This window comes from Brachyhypopomus gauderio, unplaced genomic scaffold (genome assembly GCF_052324685.1).
Source record: "Brachyhypopomus gauderio isolate BG-103 unplaced genomic scaffold, BGAUD_0.2 sc77, whole genome shotgun sequence".
Lineage (NCBI taxonomy): Eukaryota > Metazoa > Chordata > Actinopteri > Gymnotiformes > Hypopomidae > Brachyhypopomus > Brachyhypopomus gauderio.
In genome coordinates this window covers 994,865-1,017,500 of record NW_027506898.1, presented here as the reverse complement: position 1 = coordinate 1,017,500, position 22,636 = coordinate 994,865, and the positions used below count along the sequence as shown (strand labels likewise).

Genomic DNA, 22,636 nt, shown 5'->3' with positions numbered 1-22,636 from the left:
CTGGTATCCGATGACGGGATTGGTGCTGCTGGGAGCTGGTGGCAGCCAGGAGAGGAGGACACTTGTTTCAGACTTCACCTCCGCTTTCAGCTCAGTGGGCTGTGAAGGAACTGAAACAGAAACCATCCCCACATGCTGTAGGAAATACAATGCACATGCACTCATGTCTTTAGATAAAGTGTGTCACATCCTCTTGCATGCATAGTAACCCTACACTCTTTTGATGGGTATGCTGTGTTTGTAGGCAATTGGACAGTAAAGCTTTTGTAGCATTGGCTCTGAAATCCATCAAACAGGACTTGGAATTACTATACTGCAGAATGACAGCTTAAATTCAAGAGCCTTTACATCTGTGTTGGGTGAACTGTTCAGGAGTTATAGCCCCATTAATAAAAAACACTCTAACACACAGGAGCCAGAAGTAGATAAGGTTTATCAGTGCAGTACATCTTGGCTAGAACTGTTTGGGAATGCTGCAGCAGTGTGTGGGTCACCGGTCAGCACCATGGACAGCGCTCGCTCACGTGGAGTACAGACAGTCCCCCGCCAAGTGAATAAAAAACACAGCGGCCGCACTCAGAACCCGCTGGGACAGTAACGGAGCACAGCAGAGGCGCACAAGGACAGCCACAGCAGAACAGGACAGTCTGAGCAGAACGGGACATCGGAGCCCAGAGGTGCAATTGGTTCCCCCATAATTGGGCTGCCAGACTGGGCACAACACAAAGAGAAGGACACATACTGGCACCCACAAGGGTAGCCTTGTCTGCGTTACTCCTGGCACAATGGATCCACTGTAATTCATGAAAAAAGGGACTGTATTCATGGGGGTATTGTGCAGGGAGACTGGAATACTGTCCCAGCGTCCCTGCCATATGCCTCTCGAGATTCCTGAAAAGCCTCTTATATCTCACTGGTGCTTCACTTTACATCAATGTCCACATTCGGGGATAATGATCATGATGTGCTGAAGTGTGGGCTTTGTAGCTAAAAGCATTCTGATGCAGTCTGCCAAGTTGTTTGGTCTATCTGGGTCAACCAGTGTGTTCTCCCATTTATTGGATCATATTTCTTGAAGCTCTCCCCTGAAGAAACCCTACAGAGCAGATATCGTGTTTTTTCTCCATTGCTGTGAACTTTCCCAATGCTGGTTGACACAAACTTATCAGAACACTGCGTCAGATAATAACAATCAAAACAAAGGAAGAAGAGAATCAACTATCATCCTTGCTCCCTGGTGCTGTTACACTGCTTTTGCTCGGCTCTGGCTGTTCTAACGGTTGTAGCTAGGTGCACCGCTACGTCCTTGGTCTGCCAGACAGTAGTAGTCAACTCCAGCTGCATTAGCCTTGACATGTAGAATTAGCCCGCATACCTTTGATTAGCACCCTTAGGCTAAAACTGACAATCACCATCAAAGAACGAGCGGCCAACCCAGATGGTTATTTATGGTCTCCTGTCAGTCTTGTATAGGAAGATTCACCCAACGCAGCGTAAACACCTTTGAATTACAAATCAATAAGCTTCAATGTTCTGAAGAGTCAGCACAAACCCTCACTGTCCCCTGGATGGCTCTGACATCATTACATTATACAATTGTTTTTGTTTAAATTTTTCTGTCTGTGGTGAAAATCATTATTAACCAATAAGATATGACTGTGACATATGAGTCACATACACTTTAGCTGTTCTGTTTCGACTTGAGCATTTGGACAGGTGTACCTAATAAAGTGGCCAGTAAGTGTATGTGTGTGTGTGTATGTGTCACATTACAAATCTTTGATTCTAAGAGGTAAAATCTTTTTTAAAATCTGAAATGTGTTCCTTGTGGTCTGTTTGTTCTGTTTTAAATCCCACATAATTTTCCATTAAGGTGATCTTGGTCCGTGACCTTATGGGTTAATAGATCTGAGCAGCCGGTACAAAGATGGGATAAAATCATGCAATGATTTTCTGTCTCTCTCTCACTCACACACACACACATAGACACAGACACACACACACACACATACACACACCTCCTGTTTTGGCAATAATGTGCAGGTCACTAGAGAGAGGTCCATCTCCCACAGCAGTGAAAGCCAGGACTCTGATGTAATAGGTTTTATTTGGCGTCATGTCTTGTATGGTCAGTAAATTCTCCCCGCGAACAATCTCCTTCTCCCATTGGCTGACAGGCAGGGCTGGATCTGACGTGTAATACACCCTGTAGCCAACCACCTGGCCATTGGCTTCCTCAGGCTCCTCCCACTGCACCATCGCAGTGGAGACGCTGAGCATGCGACCTCTGACCCTGCGTGGCGGGGAGCTCGGGGCCTGCTCAGCTGTCCGCGCCTCCACTGTGGAGCTTGGGGGTCCACGCCCGATAGAGTTCACGGCTATCACCCGGAACTGATAGTGGGAGTAGGGGCTGAGACCTCCTACACTATAGCGCGTGGTCGCCACAAAATCAATTTCCTTGAAGTGGTCACGGGAGGAGGTGGGGCGGTGCTGGATGATGTAATAGGAAATGGGAAGTGGGTTTCCGCTGTCCCACATCAAAGTTATACTGGTGGCGGAGCGTTCCATCACAACAGGGGCTCCTGGAGGACTTGGGAGAGCTTGGGAGACAGAAGGACAAACGGAGGATAGAGAGAGACAAAGAGAGAAAGAGATGCTTGTAAGAAATGTGCGTTTAAAAATATCATACCTAAAATCTGGCTTCTTACTCCAGACTTTTACAGAAATCTCGATTACACTCCTTTCAAGATCAGAAAAAGATCCACAGGAATGCATTTAATGCCAAACCATCTCACTAGTGAATGTTGTTGTCAAGACTTTGGCTAAACTCCTCTGTACTAGAGTCTCTGTACTCGACTCTATACTTAAACTCATTTCCCCTGACCAGGTTTATATAAAGCCATTCTTAATCTCGGAATATCTCAGTGTTATATACGTGTCCACTTGCAGTCCTGAGACACTATGGATTTGGCCCTAGATTCACATCCTGGATCCAGCTACTCTCCACCGCACCCAGTTTCCACATCCACCAATGGGGTAAAGACCCATCTGGAGGTCTTACTTTTCCCAACCTTTTTGTTATTACGTACACAATATCATGCTATGGTACCAGAGGCCACAGTTGAATTAGTGCACTGTGAATTAGTCTACTGTGAGAATATAGGTTCAGTTTCGGTGGCATTTTGGCTTTGATAGATTTTCTAATTTAAGCCCCATCTGTGATACTTTTACTCCTGCAAAGATGGATTAAACCCCTCAGAGTGTTGCATGGGAAGAAGAGACGTGATTGTGTGCACAATTTCTGACCTGAAAGCAATGGTAAAAAGATGAGGGTGGTAACTGAAACTGGACTGAAAGATCAGTAGATGAAACCAAGAGTCCATTCATGTATAAATCTGCAAGTCTTCCAATTTCATACGCAGTCACTATCCTAATTTCCCAGCTTTGCAATCTAAAAATAACTGGGAAGACGTTCTTCAACTGCTAATGCCTTGTAAGAATTTATAACACGATTAGCACTGCTAATTATGTATGGATGGAACCAATCTGAAACGCTTGGAGTTCAGAGCTGGGGGTAAAATGACCAAACACAGCTTGGGAATCTGCTCTAGCACAGTCAATAAATCACCTTCTTGTGTTTGACAATCTTATCCAATTCAAAATCCTCTACCCTATTCATTACTCCAAGATTAAACTGGCAAAAACATACAATGTGTTAGATGAATTTTGCTATCGATGTCGTACTGCTAAAGCAGATCTTATACATATGTTTTTAATGTGCCTTACATTCTAGCTTACAAAAGGCATTTCAATGAATAATAATGGTACATTTTGAATTTGCTATATTCAGGTGGATTAATTCTATCATTCAGGTTCTGAACTGGACTGAAGAAGCCATTACCTTTTGTTTCACCCCACCCACTGGTGGCCTCGCAATGCCACTATAATCTTCTGTGCTTCCTTAAACTGGAGAACATTCAGCTTCCTCTAAATAAGCATCTGGAAAATCTTACAAAACATTACCCTGTGATGCTGCACTGTACTGATGACTGGACACACCCCTCACCTGTTTTTAATGATGAACGGCCACACCCCTCACCTGTTTTTACTGATGACTGGACACACCCCTCACCTGTTTTTAATGATGACTGGCCACACCCCTCACCTGTTTTTAATGATGAATGGCCACACCCCTCACCTGTTTTTACTGATCACTGACCACACCCCTCACCTGTTTTTACTGATCACTGACCACACCCCTCACCTGTTTTTACTGATCACTGGCCACACCCCTCACCTGTTTTTACTGATCACTGGCCACACCCCTCACCTGTTTTTACTGATCACTGGCCACACCCCTCACCTGTTTTTAATGATCACTGGCCATACCCCTCACCTGTTTTTACTGATCACTGGCCACACCCCTCACCTGTTTCTACTGATCACTGGCCACACCCCTCACCTGTTTTTACTGATCACTGGCCACACCCCTCACCTGTTTTTACTGATCACTGGCCACACCCCTCACCTGTTTTTACTGATCACTGGCCACACCCCTCACCTGTTTTTACTGATCACTGGCCACACCCCTCACCTGTTTTTAATGATCACTGGCCACACCCCTCACATGCTTTCCTCCCATTCTGCCCATTTTAACCCACCACTCCTCTCTTTGCCATCTGCTGAATGTTTCCAAGTGTCTGCTTCTGTTCTACTGAGTTTGTTTGTGGTTTTCGCTGGACTGTTGTGCCTACTAGGATGCTTTCTGTGAGCAGATGGCAAAGCACTTTGTAAGTTGCTCTGGATAAGAGCGTCTGCTAAATGTCCTAAATGTAAATTCTGTCTACTACAGAGTCTGTCTACAGTTACACCATGTCTACAGTTACACTGTGTAGACAGAGTGTGTCTGCAGTTACACCATATCTATAGTCTGTCTGCATTATCTTACCTTTAACGGTGATCTGTGCAATACTTTCGATGACCCCGAGAGTGGACATGGCTACACAGGTGTAGTTGGCAGACTGACGGACGTCCGTGAGCTCCAGCACGTTCTTCCCGATCGGCATGTCCTCCTCCGGGGTCAGATCCTCCGTTCCCAGCATCCACTTCACATAAGGCATGGGCACGCCCACCGCCTGACATGTGATGTTGACCCCGCCCCCTGGCATGATCTCATAATCCATGGGCTGGACTGAGAAGCGTGGAGCGACACGTCGCACTGGTGAAGCAATAAGACATATTGTCATAGCCTTTCATCCTAACAATAGCACTCATGTTAAAATCCAATCGTGTTTGGGCATATTATGTGGTCAGACTGATTAAAAGTATAGCAATTAAAGATTATAAAACTATATATAAAAATATGCAGAAAAAGACCCTGGACATGGGTCCTAAAACAAAATTATTTAACTATAATCTATGTATGTACTAATTATTATATGTACACTATGCAAATATAGTATATGTATATATACACTATATTGCCAATTTGCTCACCCATCCAAATTATCGGAATCAGGTGTTCCAGTCACTTCTATGTATAACATTAAACACCTAGACATGCAGACTGTTGTTACAAACATTTGTGAAAGAATGGGTCACTCTCAGGAGCTCAGTGAATTCCAGCGTGGAACTATGATAGGATGCCACATGTGCAACAAATCCAGTCGTGAAATTTCCTCGCTCCTAAATATTCCAGTTAACTGTCAGCTGTATTATAAGAAAATGGAGGTGATTGGGAATTACAGCAACTGTAAAATGACAGAATGGGGTCAGCAGATGCTGAAGAGCATATTGCGAAGGGGTCACCAACTTTCTGCAGAGTCGATCACTACAGACATCCAAACTTCATGTGGCCTTCAGATTAGCTCAAGAACAGTGTGCAGAGAGCTTCATGGAATGGGTCTCCATGGTTGAGCTGCTGCATCCAAGCCATACATCACCAAGTGCAATGCAAAGCGTAGGATACAGTGGTGTAAAGCACGCCGCCACTGGACTCTAAAGTAGTGGAGGTGTGTTCTCTGGAGTGACGAATTGCACTTCTCCATCTGGCAATCTGATGGATGAGTCTGGGTTTGGCGGTTGCCAGGAGAACGGTGCTTGTCTGACTGCATTGTGCCAAGTGTAAAGTTTGGTGGAGGGGGGATTATGGTGTGGGGTTGTTTTTCAGAAGCTGGGTTTGGCCCGTTAGTTCCAGTGAAAGGAACTCTGAATGCTTCAGCATACCAAGACATTTTGGACAATTCCATGTTCCCAATTGTGTGGGAACAGTTTGTAGCTGGCCCCTTCCTCTTCGAACATGACTGTGCACCAGTGCACAAAGCAAGGTCCATAAAGATATGGATGGCAGAGTCTGGTGTGGATGAACTTGACTGGCCTGCACAGAGTCCTGACCTCAACCCAATAGAACACAATTTGAATGAATTAGAGCAGAATCTCAGAGCCAGACTACTCGTCCAACATCAGTATGTGACCTCACAAATGTGCTTCTGGAAGAATGGTCAAAAATCCTCATAAACACACTCCTAAACCTTGTGGACAGCCTTCCCAGAAGAGTTAAAGCTGTTCTAGCTGCAAAGGATGGACCAACATCATATTGAACCCTATGGATTAGGAATGGGATGTCACTTAAACTCGTATGTGAGTCAAGGAAGGTGAGCGAATACTTTTAGCAATATAGTGTATATATACAATAAGCTACATAGCATATTTGGGTTCAGCTATCTTCAGTATATCTAGGAGAGTGTAATAGGATATACAGGATGGTGGTTAGATCTGTCAGGGTGAAGTGGTTATGAAACACAGAACACTTACCATCTCTAAGCTCTGAGGAGAGGCATTGGAGACCAACGAAGGAAAAGTGAATTTAGAAGAAAGAGAGAGGAGGATCACAGTTATAACAAAGCCAAAGAGAACAAATTACCATTCAGACAGACTGAGTAACGTCTACCAATTAGAAACTATCCACTATCGTCACGTGACCTTTTCAGTGTGGACCACAACCATGAATTCCAAATCTTATTATATATACACACGATGATGCTAGCATGTGATGCTACTTGTTTTTGTAAACATCAGTGATTAATGCTCCTGCAGATGGTAGCTGGTCGCTAGCGGCTCCTCTCGGACGCACCTCTGACGTAGAGGTTGGCGGGTGTGGAGTAGCGCGTTCCTGCACTGTTTGTGGCGACACATTCATACTTCCCCTGATCGTTCGCCTCGCTCTGATCGATTTGCAGCGCACCTGAGCGCACACACACATGCACATACACACACACACGCACGCACACACACACACACACACACACACACACACACACACACACACACACACACACACACACACACACACACACACACACGCATGCACATATAGGGGAAAAAAAACAACACTTTTTTTTCAAAGACCCACTCAAAGTCTTGACCAGGGTTAAACCCGCCTGGTCTATATTATGTGTTTAAGCGTGTGTGTGGCTGTTCTTGTGCTCCGCACGTGTGGATCCCCACGTGTTCTCATGCCACATACAGGCATTAATATGGGTGGGAGGGTTTTATCTGCCTGGCTGGGTACAGATCAATAGGACGTTAATGCGTCAGAATGGCGAAACGAAGCTGGAACTGGCTTGGCGGTTTCTGAGAGACAACTATAGTGCACCTTCTCAGCAGACGGCTCAGCCAAACAAACCCAACAAAAGCCTCTTTCCACAAGAGCACATGCCATCAACAGGGGCTGTTTGGCAACACAAAAAGACCTTAAAAAGAAATACTTTAAAGTGCAGCCATCCATTTTTACTGACTTGCAGTGTCAAGGTCAGCAAAAAATGCACAGAGAAAGAGGAGAGAGAGAGGAGAAAGAGAGGGAGGGGATAAAGAGAGGGAGAGAGGAGAAGAAGAAAGAGAGAGAGAGAGAGAGAGATATATAATTCTAAGGACCACAGGAAGCAAACAGATTGCACCTGGAGTTTTAGATTCAAAAACAAAAAGTGTCTTGATTATTAGAAAGGGGAACTTGCTGAAAGATAAAGTAAGGTTTGATTAGAGGGCAAACAAGATGGCAGGCCCACAGAGGAGAGGCGAAACAGGCACAAAGGTCATAAAAGTGTCCTTGGAGTACTGAGAAACAAGTTTGATTATTCATTCAACATTTTCTCAACATGTTTTCGAAATTTGGAATTAAAGCTAACTCAACTGTAACCAAAGTATTTATTTAATTAGACCTTATTTGAATCTTTACACATATAATGTCTGACTGGATATGTTATTTATTTACTTTAAGATTACCTGCATAAATACTGTTGCTCTGTCATTTCTGTTTATGCATTTTGATAATCTAGTAAATTAAGTAGTCAAATAAGTAAAAAAAATAAATCTAAGGACTTTTGGACAGTGGCAAACACACAGACTGTGAATTCTGTGAATGCATTTTAATGTGACAGAATTAAGGAGATTTGAGCACATAGCCATGTCTGGCATGACAAAATGGTCCCTAGAAATGACAGGCGTTAATTTATGGAGCACAGAGGGTGATGAACAGATAAGACAGAGAGGGAGTGGGAAGAGCAAGAGAGAGAGAGAGAGAGAGAGAGAGAGAGAGAGAGAGAGAGAGAGAGAGAGAGGGAGAGAGGGAGAGAGGGAGGAAGGGAGGGAGAGAGAGGGAGAAGTAATGATTGGTTGGTGAATGGAATGGTTAGCTTTAGACTCTTACCTCTGATTGGTGTACCCCCTGGATGTGTGAGAATGAAAGAAGCAGATGAGAGATTACAGAGAGTTAGTGCAGTGAGAGAGAGAGAGAGAGAGAGAGAGAGAGAGGGAGAGAGAAAGAGAGAGAGAGAGAGAGAGAGAGAGACTGATAACGACAGAAAAAAGGAGAACGTAAGAAAGAGAAAGGGCATGTAATTCTTCATGTCTCAAGTGCTAAATGCTTCTCAGGTAACGCGCCTCTCCACCTCCGTCTGGAGGTTAATCGTATGCATGGTGACAGGCAGAGTCGTGGGCCTCATAGTGGGCACCGTGGAGCAGAGGGGAGCCCTGGTGGGAACTCGAGCAGTTACACGTGGGGCTTAACACTCAAGACAGGCAGATTCACACCCGCACACGAGGGAGGGGGGGTTTGGGTAGGGGGGGGGGGGGGGGGGGGGGTATGGGCAGTCGTGGCTTTAAAGAGAGACTCCACTGGATCACTGAGCATTGGGTGAGCAATTAAAATTACCAAAGAGTGAAAGAGAGATTGAGCAGCAGTCTAGAAATTACAGCGAGAGGGATGAAGCAAAAGAGAGAGAGAGAGAGAGAGAGAGAGAGAGAGAGAGAGAGAGAGAAAGAGAGAGAGATAGGGCGAGAGCAAGAGAGGGTTGAGATGTAGGTACTCTGATGACTAGGGCAGTGAGAGAGTGAGGAAGTGAGTGTAAACCACCGGGTGAAGGGAGAGTGAGGGAGAGTGAGGGAGAGTGAGAGAGTGAGAGAGTGAGTGAGAGGAAGAGAGGTTAAGTATCACATGTCAGAGGGGTACCATTCAGGTGAAGACGACTACCTCTGTTTGATGGAGGTGTATTTTTTATTGGGAGCACTGTAGTGTGCGCTTGTGTGTGTGTGTGTGTGTGTGTGTGTGTGTGTGTGTGTGTGTGTGTGTGTGTGTGTGTGTGTGTGTGTGTGTGTGTGTGTGTGTGTGTGTGTGTGTGTGTGCGTGGGTGTGTGTTAAAGTGTGTTGGTGAGGACCGGGTCGATGTTGTAAGCGTGTTTCATATGTCTGTGTAAGGTCCAGCCAGGTTTGGAAAAGATGAAAACCCAAGTACCACTCTGTTTGCTAAAGCAGATTTTGGTGCGGCAGTGGGTGTTATTGTGTGAATGCTTGTGTGTGAGTGTGTGTGCTACACTGTGTGTGTCTCGCGTCATGTGTGTGTGTTGTGCCTTCAGTGGAACGGACTTACCAAAGGACTCTGTAGATCAAAACACACAGAGAGAGAGACAGCAAACGGATCACTAAACATTACAGAGGAAGAACGGTGTGTGTGCGCGTAAATAGTACGGTAAAAAAAAAATTACAAACTAAACAGCAAAGACATGAATTCATTTTTTCCATTAAGCACTCACCCACCCACACACACACACACACACACACACACACACACACACACACACACTCGCGCCCTCTTAAGGCACTTACCGGAGCGCAGCTGTTTGATTCGGCCATGAGTGTGTGTACTGATGGGGAGGAAGTCCTTAAACCAGGTGATCTCTGGGTCCGGGGTGCCACTGGCGGCACACAGCATTGTGGCGGTGCGGGAACGCTCCACCACCTTCAGCTGAGGGCCCATATCTATGGATGGGAAGCCAGGAGGGAGCTGGTCCTCTGTAACACACACACACACACACACACACACACACGTTAGAGGTGCGGGACGTTCAGCTGCTCGGTGGGCGGTGTGCGGATGCGGGGGTGGAGCAGGCACCGCGGAGGACGGTGAGGCGGGTGGAGGCGCTGATCTCGCCGGCCGTGCTGGATGCTACGCATTCATAGATGGCCTCGTCACGGGGGGTCCGCAGAGGCTGCACGCGGAGGACCGAACCTGAGCCGTCCTCAAAGTCAATCACCTGCAAAGAAAGAGAGAGAGAGAGAGAGAGAGAGAGAGAGAGAGAGAGAGAGAGAGAGAGAGAGAGAGAGAGAGAGAGAGAGAGAGAGAGAGAGAGAGAGAGAGAGAGTATTTTCAGTAACGAGTTAGCGGTGCAGTTGGAAGAGCCATCATCTCCTGACCTCTGACCCTGCAGGACAAGGAAGTCCAAATTCCAGCACTATGCAGATGTCCTGGTGCTGCTATCACACACTGAACAGGAACAGCTGGGCCTGCTGAGGAACTACTGACAGAACTGGGCCCTGGCAGAGAACTACTGACAGAACTGGGCTCTGGCAGCAAAACTCAAAAAGACAAACATCATGATCTCCCAAAAGAAGCCCAGACACAGGAGCAAAGACACCAGTTCAGTCCAGACAGCAATGCCTCACAACACACCATACAGTACACATAACTACCACATCAGGGAGACTCAGCAAGGCAGTGAATGCCCTAAAGGAAATAGCTCACGGAGCTCCATATGCAATAAAGAGGAGATTCTTCAACATTGATATGCCCATTTCAATTTGGTCCAAATTATTTGATAGTGTAATACAGCGCTGTATGGAAGTGAGATATGGAGTCCCCTCCGTCACCATAGCTACACCAGATAGGACAAGCATCCAATAGAAACCTTGCATGCAGAAATATACCCAGAGATTCCCAAAGGAAAACACCAACAAATGCATGCAAGGCAGAATTAGGCTGATTTACATGATCAATAAACATTCAAAAAAGATCCAGAAAAAATATTTATGGATGCATCTAAAGACCAGTCCCAGAGAAACACTGTATCTAAAGACCAGTCCCAGACAAACATTTTAAGGCTTTACAGACCCAATCACTGAACCCATCTTGGGCGCTAAGCAGAGAGTATGAATTAGCAGAGTATCTCCTTACTTGTAGAGATACAAAGCAGAGACAGTGTACAGACTCAGTGACCACAGCCTCGCTATAGAACAGGGCAGACACAGACAGTCCTGCTATAGAACAGGGCAGACACACACAGTCCTGCTATAGAACAGGGCAGACACAGACAGTCCTGCTATAGAACAGGGCAGACACACACAGTCCTGCTATAGAACAGGGCAGACACACACAGTCCTACTATAGAACAGGGCAGACACAGACAGTCCTGCTATAGAACAGGGCAGACACACACAGTCCTGCTATAGAACAGGGCAGACACACACAGTCCTGCTATAGAACAGGGCAGACACAGACAGTCCTGCTGCTCAAAGAGAAACGACTATGTGGTCACTGCACGGCAGGTGAGGTTGTGGCAAAGATACAAAGATAAAAAAATGTTTATGTTTGTGACAATTTCACATTAAAAAAAGACATAACGCACTCCCAAATTTCAATAACATTACCCAAAATCATTCTTGGAGCAGTGGGCTCCAGCATAATATGTAGCAAGAGAAAGAGAGGGAGGGAGGGAAAGAGAGGGGGATAGGGAGAGACAGGGAGACAGGGAGAGGGAGAGAGAGAGAAGGGAGGGAGAGGGTGAAGGTGGGAGCGGAAGCAACCAAGACAGAAACAGAGCAAGGGACAGACAGGGAGAAACTGGGTTAGAAATGGAGAGACACAATGGAGCCAGTACAATTAAGACGGAGACAGACAGGTACAGGCAGACAGAGAGACAGGCAGAGAGACAGACATAGACACAGGCAGAGAGACAGACAGACATAGAGCCAGAGAGCAAAGCCGAAACAGAGAGTAGGAGAGACCGTGGTGCAGAGAACCTGACATATACTGTGTGTGGGAGAGGGAGATGTCAGGTGATGCCTACCGGCCGTGTGTGTGTGTGTGTGTGTGTGAGCATTCTGTATGGGAGTGTGTCCGTGTGTGAGCATGGGAGTGTTACCTCAAACCTCTGGCTGGTCACCTTCTTGCCTTTCCTACTCCAGGTGATTCTGGGTTGTGGCTCTCCCGTTGCCTGGCACACAAAGGAGGCCACGCCCCCCTGCACTCCCGTCTGATTGACGGGCGTCTGAGTGAAGCGAGGAGGAGCTGACGGACAGGAGGAGACAGCGTGAGCTCCTGAGAGAGCAAGACCCTCCTTCATGACACATGTGCATGGATCTAACTGCAGTGATACCAAGCCCACCCATATGATCACCAAGGATCTGGTCCTATGTACTGATCCCAGAGGAATCTCTAACCAGCTGTTCATGTAGTAAGAAAGCATGGGACCTTCAGAAGTATACGGGAGCTTCTGGCGACTGGACTTTCTGTTAGAGTATTGTTGGAGTATTGTTGGAGCATTACTCTTCGTGCCAGGCTACCTGGCTCCTGTTGACTACTACTATGAATTTCTTTAAAAGGGTAACCAAACTGCACTAAGAAAATGCTTCATGTAGTCCTCTAATATGTGGGCTATAGAAAATAAAATTGCTTTCATAAACTCTAGTTGACATTTGTCACACTGACATTTATGACAATTACAGCTGTGCTGCAGTTTCCGTCCTACAGTCATAAGGAGTCTAACCTTCATAATGAAGTCAATACCTTCCTACAGTCATAAGGAGTCTAACCCTCATAATGAAGTCAATACCTTCCTACAGTCATAAGGAGTCTAATCCTCATAATGAAGTCAATACCTTCCTACAGTCATAAGGAGTCTAACCCCCATAATGAAGTCAATACCTTCCTACAGTCATAAGGAGTCTAACCCTCATAATGAAGTCAATACCTTCCTACAGTCATAAGGAGTCTAACCCTCATAATGAAGTCAATACCTTCCTACAGTCATAAGGAGTCTAATCCTCATAATGAAGTCAATACCTTCCTACAGTCATAAGGAGTCTAACCTTCATAATGAAGTCAATACCTTCCTACAGTCATAAGGAGTCTAACCCTCATAATGAAGTCAATACCTTCCTACAGTCATAAGGAGTCTAACCCTCATAATGAAGTCAATACCTTCCTACAGTCATAAGGAACTTAACCCTCATAATGAAGTCAATACCTTCCTACAGTCATAAGGAGTCTAATCCTCATAATGAAGTCAATACCTTCCTACAGTCATAAGGAGTCTAATCCTCATAATGAAGTCAATACCTTCCTACAGTCATAAGGAGTCTAATCCTCATAATGAAGTCAATACCTTCCTACAGTCATAAGGAGTCTAATCCTCATAATGAAGTCAATACCTTCCTACAGTCATAAGGAGTCTAACCCTCATAATGAAGTCAATACCTTCCTACAGTCATAAGGAGTCTAATCCTCATAATGAAGTCAATACCTTCCTACAGTCATAAGGAGTCTAACCCTCATAATGAAGTCAATACCTTCCTACAGTCATAAGGAGTCTAATCCTCATAATGAAGTCAATACCTTCCTACAGTCATAAGGAGTCTAACCCTCATAATGAAGTCAATACCTTCCTACAGTCATAAGGAGTCTAACCTTCATAATGAAGTCAATACCTTCCTACAGTCATAAGGAGTCTAATCCTCATAATGAAGTCAATACCTTCCTACAGTCATAAGGAGTCTAACCTTCATAATGAAGTCAATACCTTCCTACAGTCATAAGGAGTCTAACCTTCATAATGAAGTCAATACCTTCCTACAGTCATAAGGAGTCTAACCCTCATAATGAAGTCAATACCTTCCTACAGTCATAAGGAACTTAACCCTCATAATGAAGTCAATACCTTCCTACAGTCATAAGGAGTCTAACCCTCATAATGAAGTCAATACCTTCCTACAGTCATAAGGAACTTAACCCTCATAATGAAGTCAATACCTTCCTACAGCTCAGTCAGGGTCATTTCAACTCTCTGCATTCATTTGAAATTTGGGGGTAGTGGTGAGTCTCTACACATCATGATGAGCTTCAGCAAGAATTCCAATAGCAGAACACAGGGAACTAAAGCTGGACAAAATAAACATGGTGGTGCACACACACACACACACACACACACACACACACACACACACACACACACACACACACACACACACACACACACACACACACACACACACACACACACACACACACACACACACACACATAATCCCTGTTTCACCTTTCCAGTGGGTGGTCGTGTCTTTTTCCCTCACCCTCCGGTTCTTCTACCAGAGGTGTGGGAGTTTGAGAGTGCAGCACTCTCACTCTCTATTTTTGCTGTTCTTACGATTGAGCTCTTCTGCACCGAGATGGACGTTGTCATTCTGGGGATCTGCTGAGGTCATTGCTACAGCTTAGGGGTCACAGCCCCAAGTGTCTCCATCACCACTGGGGCAATCTTGGTGTTAACCTTCCACATTTTCTCTATTTCTACTTGCAGTCCCTGGTGTTTTTTTCCAACAGCCAATACTCCTTCCTCTGGATTCCTTAACCTTGCTGTTCTCTCTGCAGTTGTGCTTCCTCTGATGTATATATAGTCAAGTATCAAAGTAAGAGGCTAAAAACCTTTGCTGAATATGGTAAAACTCCATATGAATCAAACATTACCCTGTGGAAGGGACTTTGTTTTTTGTGCTTGCTGCTGCTCTGAAACCCCGTGGAAGCGTTTTGTTCCTTCCACTGACTCTAGAAGCAGCGCGCCGCAAATAAGCAAAAATATTTCTGAAACACTGGTACTGAAACACTGGTACTGAAACACTGGTGCTGAAACACTGGTGCTGAAACACTAGTACTGAAACACTGGTGCTGAAACACTGGTGCTGAAACACTGATGCTGAAACACTGGTAATGAAACACTGGTACTGAAACACTGGTACTAAAACACTGGTACTAAAACACTGGTGCTGAAACACTGGTACTGATACACTGATGCTGAAACACTGGTAATGAAACACTGGTACTGAAACACTGGTGCTGAAACACTGGTACTGAAACACTGGTATGTGCAGGTTTTGCTTTAAGAAAATACAGGTTCTTCTTTAATAATAAAGATGTCACGTTAATGTTTTTGGTTAATTCCACATGCAAAGACTATACAAAGTGAGCTTTATACAGGAAAAGGTTCCCAAGCAGATTCCCTCACTATCTGGCCAGTGTACTAATCCAGTGGATTACGCCGTGGTCCAGTGGACTCACAATAATCTGCTTTTACTGACCAAGTCGGAAGTATTTTTGAATGTGTGTGTGCGCATGTCACCTTATATAACTCCACAATTAAATCAAAATACCCTGTTTACATATGTATAAATTTGAACAGTACCAAATGCTGAAGAGTACTCATGTACACACACACACACACACACACACACACACACACACACACACACACACACACACACACACACACACACACACACACACACACACACACACACACACACACACACACACACACACACACACAATTGGTTTGGTTATGTCTCAGAATGTGATGACACAAATCCCAAATAACTGCTTTGACTCAAGAGTCTGTAACCTCACCAGAATAACAAAGATGGTGTTAATGGTGAAACCCATGAAAAAACAATTTTTTTGTGTTTTGAAGTCTTGTTACAAGAATTGTGAGGATTCACTACAAAATGCAGGAAATACTGTTTAAGGAATACGAGCAAAACAAATCAGTTAGTGTTAATTGGAAATTGGAGTGTTCACAAACTAGAGTGTTCACCAGTGTTCCCTTATCTAGGGTGTGAGGGCTTTATAAGTAGGTTGTTCTCTGAGAAGTGCCTAAATACTCTATTAGTGATGTCTGAACAGCCTACAATTATCTTCCTGAAACTCAAGGAGCATGTTGTTTTAATTGTGTGTTACTGTATGTGTTTGTGTATGTGAGTGTGTATGTGTGTGTGTGTGTGTGTGTGTGTGTGTGTGTGTGTGTGTGAGAGAGAGAGAGAGAGAGAGAAAGGAAAAAGATACAGAGAAAGGAAAGAGAGAGAGAGATGGAGGGACTCACTGTAAGACTGTGTAAGGTCCAGCACACTGAGCAGTATCAGCAGAACCAGCTGGTTGGCAGCTCTAGAGACCATGTGACGTCTGGCCATCCTCTCATTGGCTTGTCTGTGACTGCAACTCACCAGGCACATGGGCTGCTCATAACCTGGACAGTAAACACATTTGCATTCTCAGACACTGTCACATTCTTTCAACATCGTGAGATCCAGATGATGTGTGAGCATTTGACCACTGTAAACTCAACACTCTGACTAATCAGCAAACATGATTGTGTGATTTTGTTGTTAGCCTAAAAATGTATAAAATCAGGTGTTGTGAGGCTAACATGAATCAAATGACTTAAATTCACAAAGATCTACAAGCACCATTCCAGACCGTCATTGAGAAGATGGCTGGAACCTTATTACAAGCGTGAACAATTAGCAAAGTGAACAGGCTTGTGTCTTAGCATTAGACTCCGGGCACTGTACCTTATTATGCATTTCATTATTTATTAATGAAAAACAAAGGCGTCTTACATGCTTGAACCTCTGAACATCTGATAGGTCAATTCATAACACTGCAGCGAGCACCTTTCATTAGGAGAACTGTGGAGGTGGGCCTGTGGGTGCATGTAAGTGACGTAGCTTTTGATGCTAGCAAACGTGATCTCACGCAGGTTCTAACGTGGGATCTAGCGTGGGATCAGATGAAGAGTGTGAGGATGAGCAAGCGTTTCTGGGCTGTTCTAAAAGTCCACCATCTGGAGACAGAGATACAGAGCGCATACACCACACCTCCACAACCACTCAAAGCCAACTCTATTAATGATGCATGAACAGCATGAAGCACCTAGCATTACGCATGTGATCATGTTAACCGGTGCCAATGATGTTTCACTCTGTTCGCCACGTACGCAGACTTTGTGGGTGAACTAATATGTTAATGTATTACCATGTGACACATATCAATGAAATATCTGCCACTTTGATTTCTCCTTAATGATCGCTTAGGAACAGGCCGTAGAAGACTGACAATCATCACTGTCAAGATGGTGCGACATGGGTGATCACAGGTTTAGATTTATAGATCCCATGGGACCAAGGCACTTGGTGAAACTCACTCCCACATTCTGACATGTGAAGCTCCTGGCTCTTAAATCAGAGACTGATTTGACCGATACAGCAGTGATTACCTCACAGAATACAGTCAGATATATATATTTTTTATCACAGTCCCTATATTGTCTAGACTTCAAAATGAAATCAATTTAGGGCATGTGTTCTTTTAAAAGCACTTGAAAGGCCCACACACTCTCCTTCTCTCTATTTCTTTCTTTCTCCATGTTTATTTTTGAAATGGCACCTTGAGACAGTGGGTCAATCTGCCATCTCCTCCATCAAACTCCCACCCCGGTCAACCAGACACTCTCCAAGGTGCTGAAGTCTCTCCCCAACCCAATCCTCAGCACCTTGATCAGGGAACAGCACCAAGGTCTCCTTACACAGGGCGGGGCCCTCAAATTGCACACAGCAGATTGCTGTTAAGGTCTTACAGCTGCAACCCATTTACATTGCCGGGCACCCTGCCAAACAGCCAATGCAGCTTTCTTAGCAAGGTCAGTGAGACATGACCCTTGCACTCACGCTGTCCCCTTTCTGTCTCCATCTCTCTCTTTGTCTGCCCCAGCGCAGACAGTGCCTGGAAAGTGGTGGACGCTTCCAGCTGACCTCCATCAGACCTGCACTCCATATCTTGAGCTGAACTCATCATCATATTCGCGCTACTGGAAGCGTCAGTCCGAGAATTCACACGTTGTCTATTCCCGCGCGTGGGGAACCTCAGTTGAACGCCTCTCACACCTGCACAACACCGTACGTGTAGAAGCTTGCTTGGTTGCCACACTCTGGAATGGCACCTCTGAGGTAGGTCTGCGGTAGGTCTGCAGTAGGTCTGCAGGAGCTCCTTTGGCCCAGCTTTGTCCACTCGTCTGTTTCAGGCCAAGACTGACACATCTGCACAGTGGCCTAGTGACATGTGACTCATCTGGAAGTGTCTCTCCAGCAGCGTCCCTTCAGCAGTGTCCTCCAGCAGTGTCCAGCAATGTCCCTCCAGCAGTGTCCAGCAATGTCCCTTCAGCAGTGTCCAGTAGTGTCTCTCCAGCAGTGTCTCTTCAGCAGTGTCCTCCAGCAGTGTCCAGCAATGTCCCTTCAGTAGTGTCCAGCAATGTCCCTTCAGTAGTGTCCAGCAGTGTCCACCAGCAGTGTGCTCCAGCATGATCAACACAGACCTGCACAGCTCTTCAATATTGCAACAAAAGCATTCACCACAGACACCACCTGCCACTCCCACACTCCCCTGACATGGAACACAACCCAACATGTTTTCGAAGGACATTTGGTCACAAAAGCAACAAAGCTGTTTTATCCAGTGCTGTTTTATCCAGGGGAAAAAGTGGATTTAATTTGATTTAAAATACACAAATGACATCATTTCAGGTAAGAATGTGGCAATTCCAGAGTTTTGAGTTTCTAAATGTTTGCACTCGTGGAAAATTCTAGGGGTTGCACACCAAAGGGGACAGAAACACTTTAACTGAGCATGTTCGGAAGACCACTACAACTTAAAGATGCAGTGATGTAAATGAAATATATTCATACGCATCTGCAAAGAGGACTGGCAATGGGGAAAAGACCCACTCAACAGGAAACTCAATAAGTACGTTCCCATAAATGTGTAATCAGAATTCCTCAGGAAATGTGACAGCGAATGGAATGAGAGAAGAGAGAGAGAGAGAGAGAGAGAGAGAGAGAGACAGAGAGAGAGAGAGAGAGAGGGTAGCAGAACGGCACTAAGTGAAGTTGCATCAAATATGGATCGTGTGCATGGGGAATCGCCATGGTAACTCTACCCCCATGAGTTCCACGCTTGTCTTATCCCATTGCATCAGAAGAACAGGAAGAGTGGTCTCCAACGCGCTCATGCGTGTACCCCCCCCGGGCTGGGCGGAGACGTCCCTGCTTTCACCGCAGCAAGAGAGGAGAAGGCAACACGTGTCACTTCCTGCAGGGATTCAGGATGTAGAGGAGATGATGGGATAGTGACCCATGTGGGTATTCTGTCATCGGGCGCATATACGCAGACATGCAGCATGTGTGACTCGGTCTGGGCTCTTTTGCAGGGAAAATCTGGGTCAGTCTGACTCATGTGGCACCCAGCAACACACACATGCACACACACGTCACTGCAATGCGCATACACACATGTACAAACACAAACACACACACTCATACAAGCACAAGCGCACTCACACACCCATACACACACACACACACACACACACACACACACACACACACACACACACACAAACACACATTCATAAATGCACACGTGCACTAACCCTAACCCTAACCCATATATGCAGACTCGCACACACAAAAACACACACACACACTCACACACTAATACGCATGCACAATTGTGCAAACATGCTCTCTCTCTCTTTCTCTCTCTCTCTCTCTCTCACACACACACACACACACACACACACACACACACACAGGCGCACACACAAACCAACACATACCTATGCATACACACACACCATCTGCCTCAGTTGGAAAACACACAGTATCAGCTTTGTGTAATCCAGCCAGAACCAAGATCACTATCATAATCTGATATTTCCTGTCCCTTTCCGTGGTGTTAAAATTATGTGTGTGTGAAAGAGACAGCGTGTGTGTGTGCATGCACGCATGATGACATGTGTGCATTATTCTCACCTGCTGACTATGCAAAGTCACAGTTCAGTTGCAATTCAACACCGGCAGGAGAGAATAATGAGTCAAATAATCAATGTTAATTACCTATACACCAATCTCATTATCATTCACTAACAAAATTAGCTTTTAGTGAAACACCATTGACTCACTCTTAGAGAGATAATTGCCTCCAAGAATAAAAATGACAGAAACCTATAGTGTTCAGATTTTTAGACACACTTTAAACACTAAATGTTTAAAACTTACAATTAATACATGCTCTTGTCCAGGATGACTTACAATTTTCAATCATGTTACAGAGACAGAAAAGAATAGTGTATAATGTAGCAATATTGATTAATTATCCTGATTTCTCATAATGGACGGATAGTGGGAACATTGTTAGTCTCAGTCTCATTACTGAAAGGTGTAGTTCTGCATCTGTGCAGTGACCTAATACCATGGATCAAATACAGTATGTATTTACTACCATGACCTAATGAATAAATGTCAATATTTACTGAATGATTAATATCAAAATGACAACTGTTACAATGGATAATATTGGGCTCAGGAGAGTAGATAATTCTAACAGGTAGGCTAACTAGCATAAATCCAGACAAACAATAAAACAACAATTAGTTATACATGACTAAGAAAAGATTATATAGTAAAAGGAAACCTTCACTTAAAGTATGACCAAGGAGTAAATAAGGGCTTTGAGTGGAATTTCAGAAAGAGGGCAAAGCCTTCAGACAGAGGGCTAATGAAGTAGCGCTAATCCTACTAAACACAATGTTATGGAGAAAGAATTCTACAGAAACAGATGATTCACAACGGCACCCTGAGACCGGCATGTGAATAGAGGCGGGGCTTACTTTGACACCAGTGAAAGACACAGGATTTAGCCTGGGCATCCAACTTTAGTCCAGAGTTCTTAAATATAAGCGGGAAACAGAGACATAGGCTTATCATGACCATGGCTCCAAGACCATGTCCTTATGTTCTCCACCGAGGATAATGATACTTCCCCTGGTTAGAATGATGTCAAACTTAGTATCCTTGGACTGCTCGCAGAGCTAGTTCCTCTAGGCTAGGTTAGAATCCAGTGTCTGTCTTGGAACATAAAGTTATAAGGAATCTTGAAATTTTGCATCCTTGGATATAAGTGTGTTAATGAATTACTTTAATGAGATGGCAGTTGGAGGTGAGACCTTAGAAAGTTAGAGGAAGGTTGGGAAGGTTGGGAAGTTAGAGGAAGGTTGGGAAGGTTGGGAAGTTAGAGGAAGGTTGGGAAGGTTGGGAAGTTAGAGGAAGGTTGGGAAGGTTGGGAAGTTAGAGGAAGGTTGGGAAGGTTGGGAAGTTAGAGGAAGGTTGGGAAGTTAGAGGAAGGTTGGGAAGGTTGGGAAGTTAGAGGAAGGTTGGGAAGGTTGGGAAGTTAGAGGAAGGTTGGGAAGGTTGGGAAGTTAGAGGAAGGTTGGGAAGGTTGGGAAGGTTGGGAAGGTTGGGAAGGTTGGGAAGGTTGGGAAGTTAGAGGAAGGTTGGGAAGGTTGGGAAGTTAGAGGAAGGTTGGGAAGGTTGGTTCCTCAAATTTGATGTGATCCCTCAGAAAAGATTGAAGAAAGCTTGAAGGCTGCAAAGCAAGCGCATCTGTACAGCACTTTTCACACAGCTTCAAGAATCAATGCGAAAGTTACAACCCATGAATCTATATTACTTACTCTGTAGCACAGAGGTAAATTTGCGGTGCTCCTATGCTGAATAGGAAATCTTTGGTTTAAAGCGCAATCAGCACAAACTATGTTTTTTGTTCTAATTGTGAAGTAAATATATTGCACAATAATGCACAGCAAAACATTCATATTTTCACTTCTGCATGACAAATATTACACAAACGGTTCAGGAGAAAACGGTGTCACTGCTTCGAGTTAGTTCTACCAATAAAACAGATAAAGACGAAGTAAGATTACTATTTTAAATACACACACACACACCACAATGTAGTATTTATATGGAAATTATAACAACAATAAAGTGCTATATGTAGAGAGAGATTGTGAGATATTGAGACTACGTATACAGCACGTATACAGCACGTATACAGTCGCAGACAAGGAATATAAGACCTGTTTCGCTAGCACGCTAGACCTGCACGCTCAGTTCACTTTTTTCTGGAATTTGCATAATAAAAGATGGATAATGGCTCTCTGATTGGTGGCAAGAAGAAGGGGTGATGTCCTGAAGGTCCAGACATTTCAGCCATGTTAAACAGAAATAGAGTTTTAAAATAAATTCAATGATAGAATATGACTGTTAAAATCTGATTATTTTCATATCTTGTATTGTCTCTATGTTTTTATTTGAGGTCTTACACACACCATGCACACAGGCACACACACACACACACACACACACACA

At 44.6% G+C, this 22,636-nt stretch overlaps 1 protein-coding gene across 11 annotated transcripts in view; it reads right to left on the bottom strand.

Moving 5' to 3' along the window:
- The window catches only part of ptprdb (protein tyrosine phosphatase receptor type Db), a 64,649-nt gene that overhangs the window by 20,161 nt on the left and 21,852 nt on the right, over window positions 1-22,636 (bottom strand). For 9 of the 11 annotated variants that reach the window (XM_076990654.1, XM_076990658.1, XM_076990659.1 and 6 more), the window contains 10 exons: window positions 16,477-16,620; window positions 12,472-12,617; window positions 10,446-10,587; window positions 10,160-10,345; window positions 8,705-8,722; window positions 7,133-7,243; window positions 6,814-6,825; window positions 4,949-5,218; window positions 2,019-2,600; window positions 1-110 (listed from right to left, as the gene is read on the bottom strand). The exon at window positions 1-110 is cut by the window's left edge and continues 33 nt beyond it. In XM_076990654.1, the coding sequence (XP_076846769.1) occupies window positions 1-110; window positions 2,019-2,600; window positions 4,949-5,218; window positions 6,814-6,825; window positions 7,133-7,243; window positions 8,705-8,722; window positions 10,160-10,345; window positions 10,446-10,587; window positions 12,472-12,617; window positions 16,477-16,606 (1,707 nt within the window). In that variant the 5' untranslated portion in view covers window positions 16,607-16,620. The remainder of the gene's footprint in view (window positions 111-2,018; window positions 2,601-4,948; window positions 5,219-6,813; window positions 6,826-7,132; window positions 7,244-8,704; window positions 8,723-10,159; window positions 10,346-10,445; window positions 10,588-12,471; window positions 12,618-16,476; window positions 16,621-22,636) is intronic. The other 2 variants (XM_076990657.1, XM_076990665.1) reach the window with 1 other exon arrangement.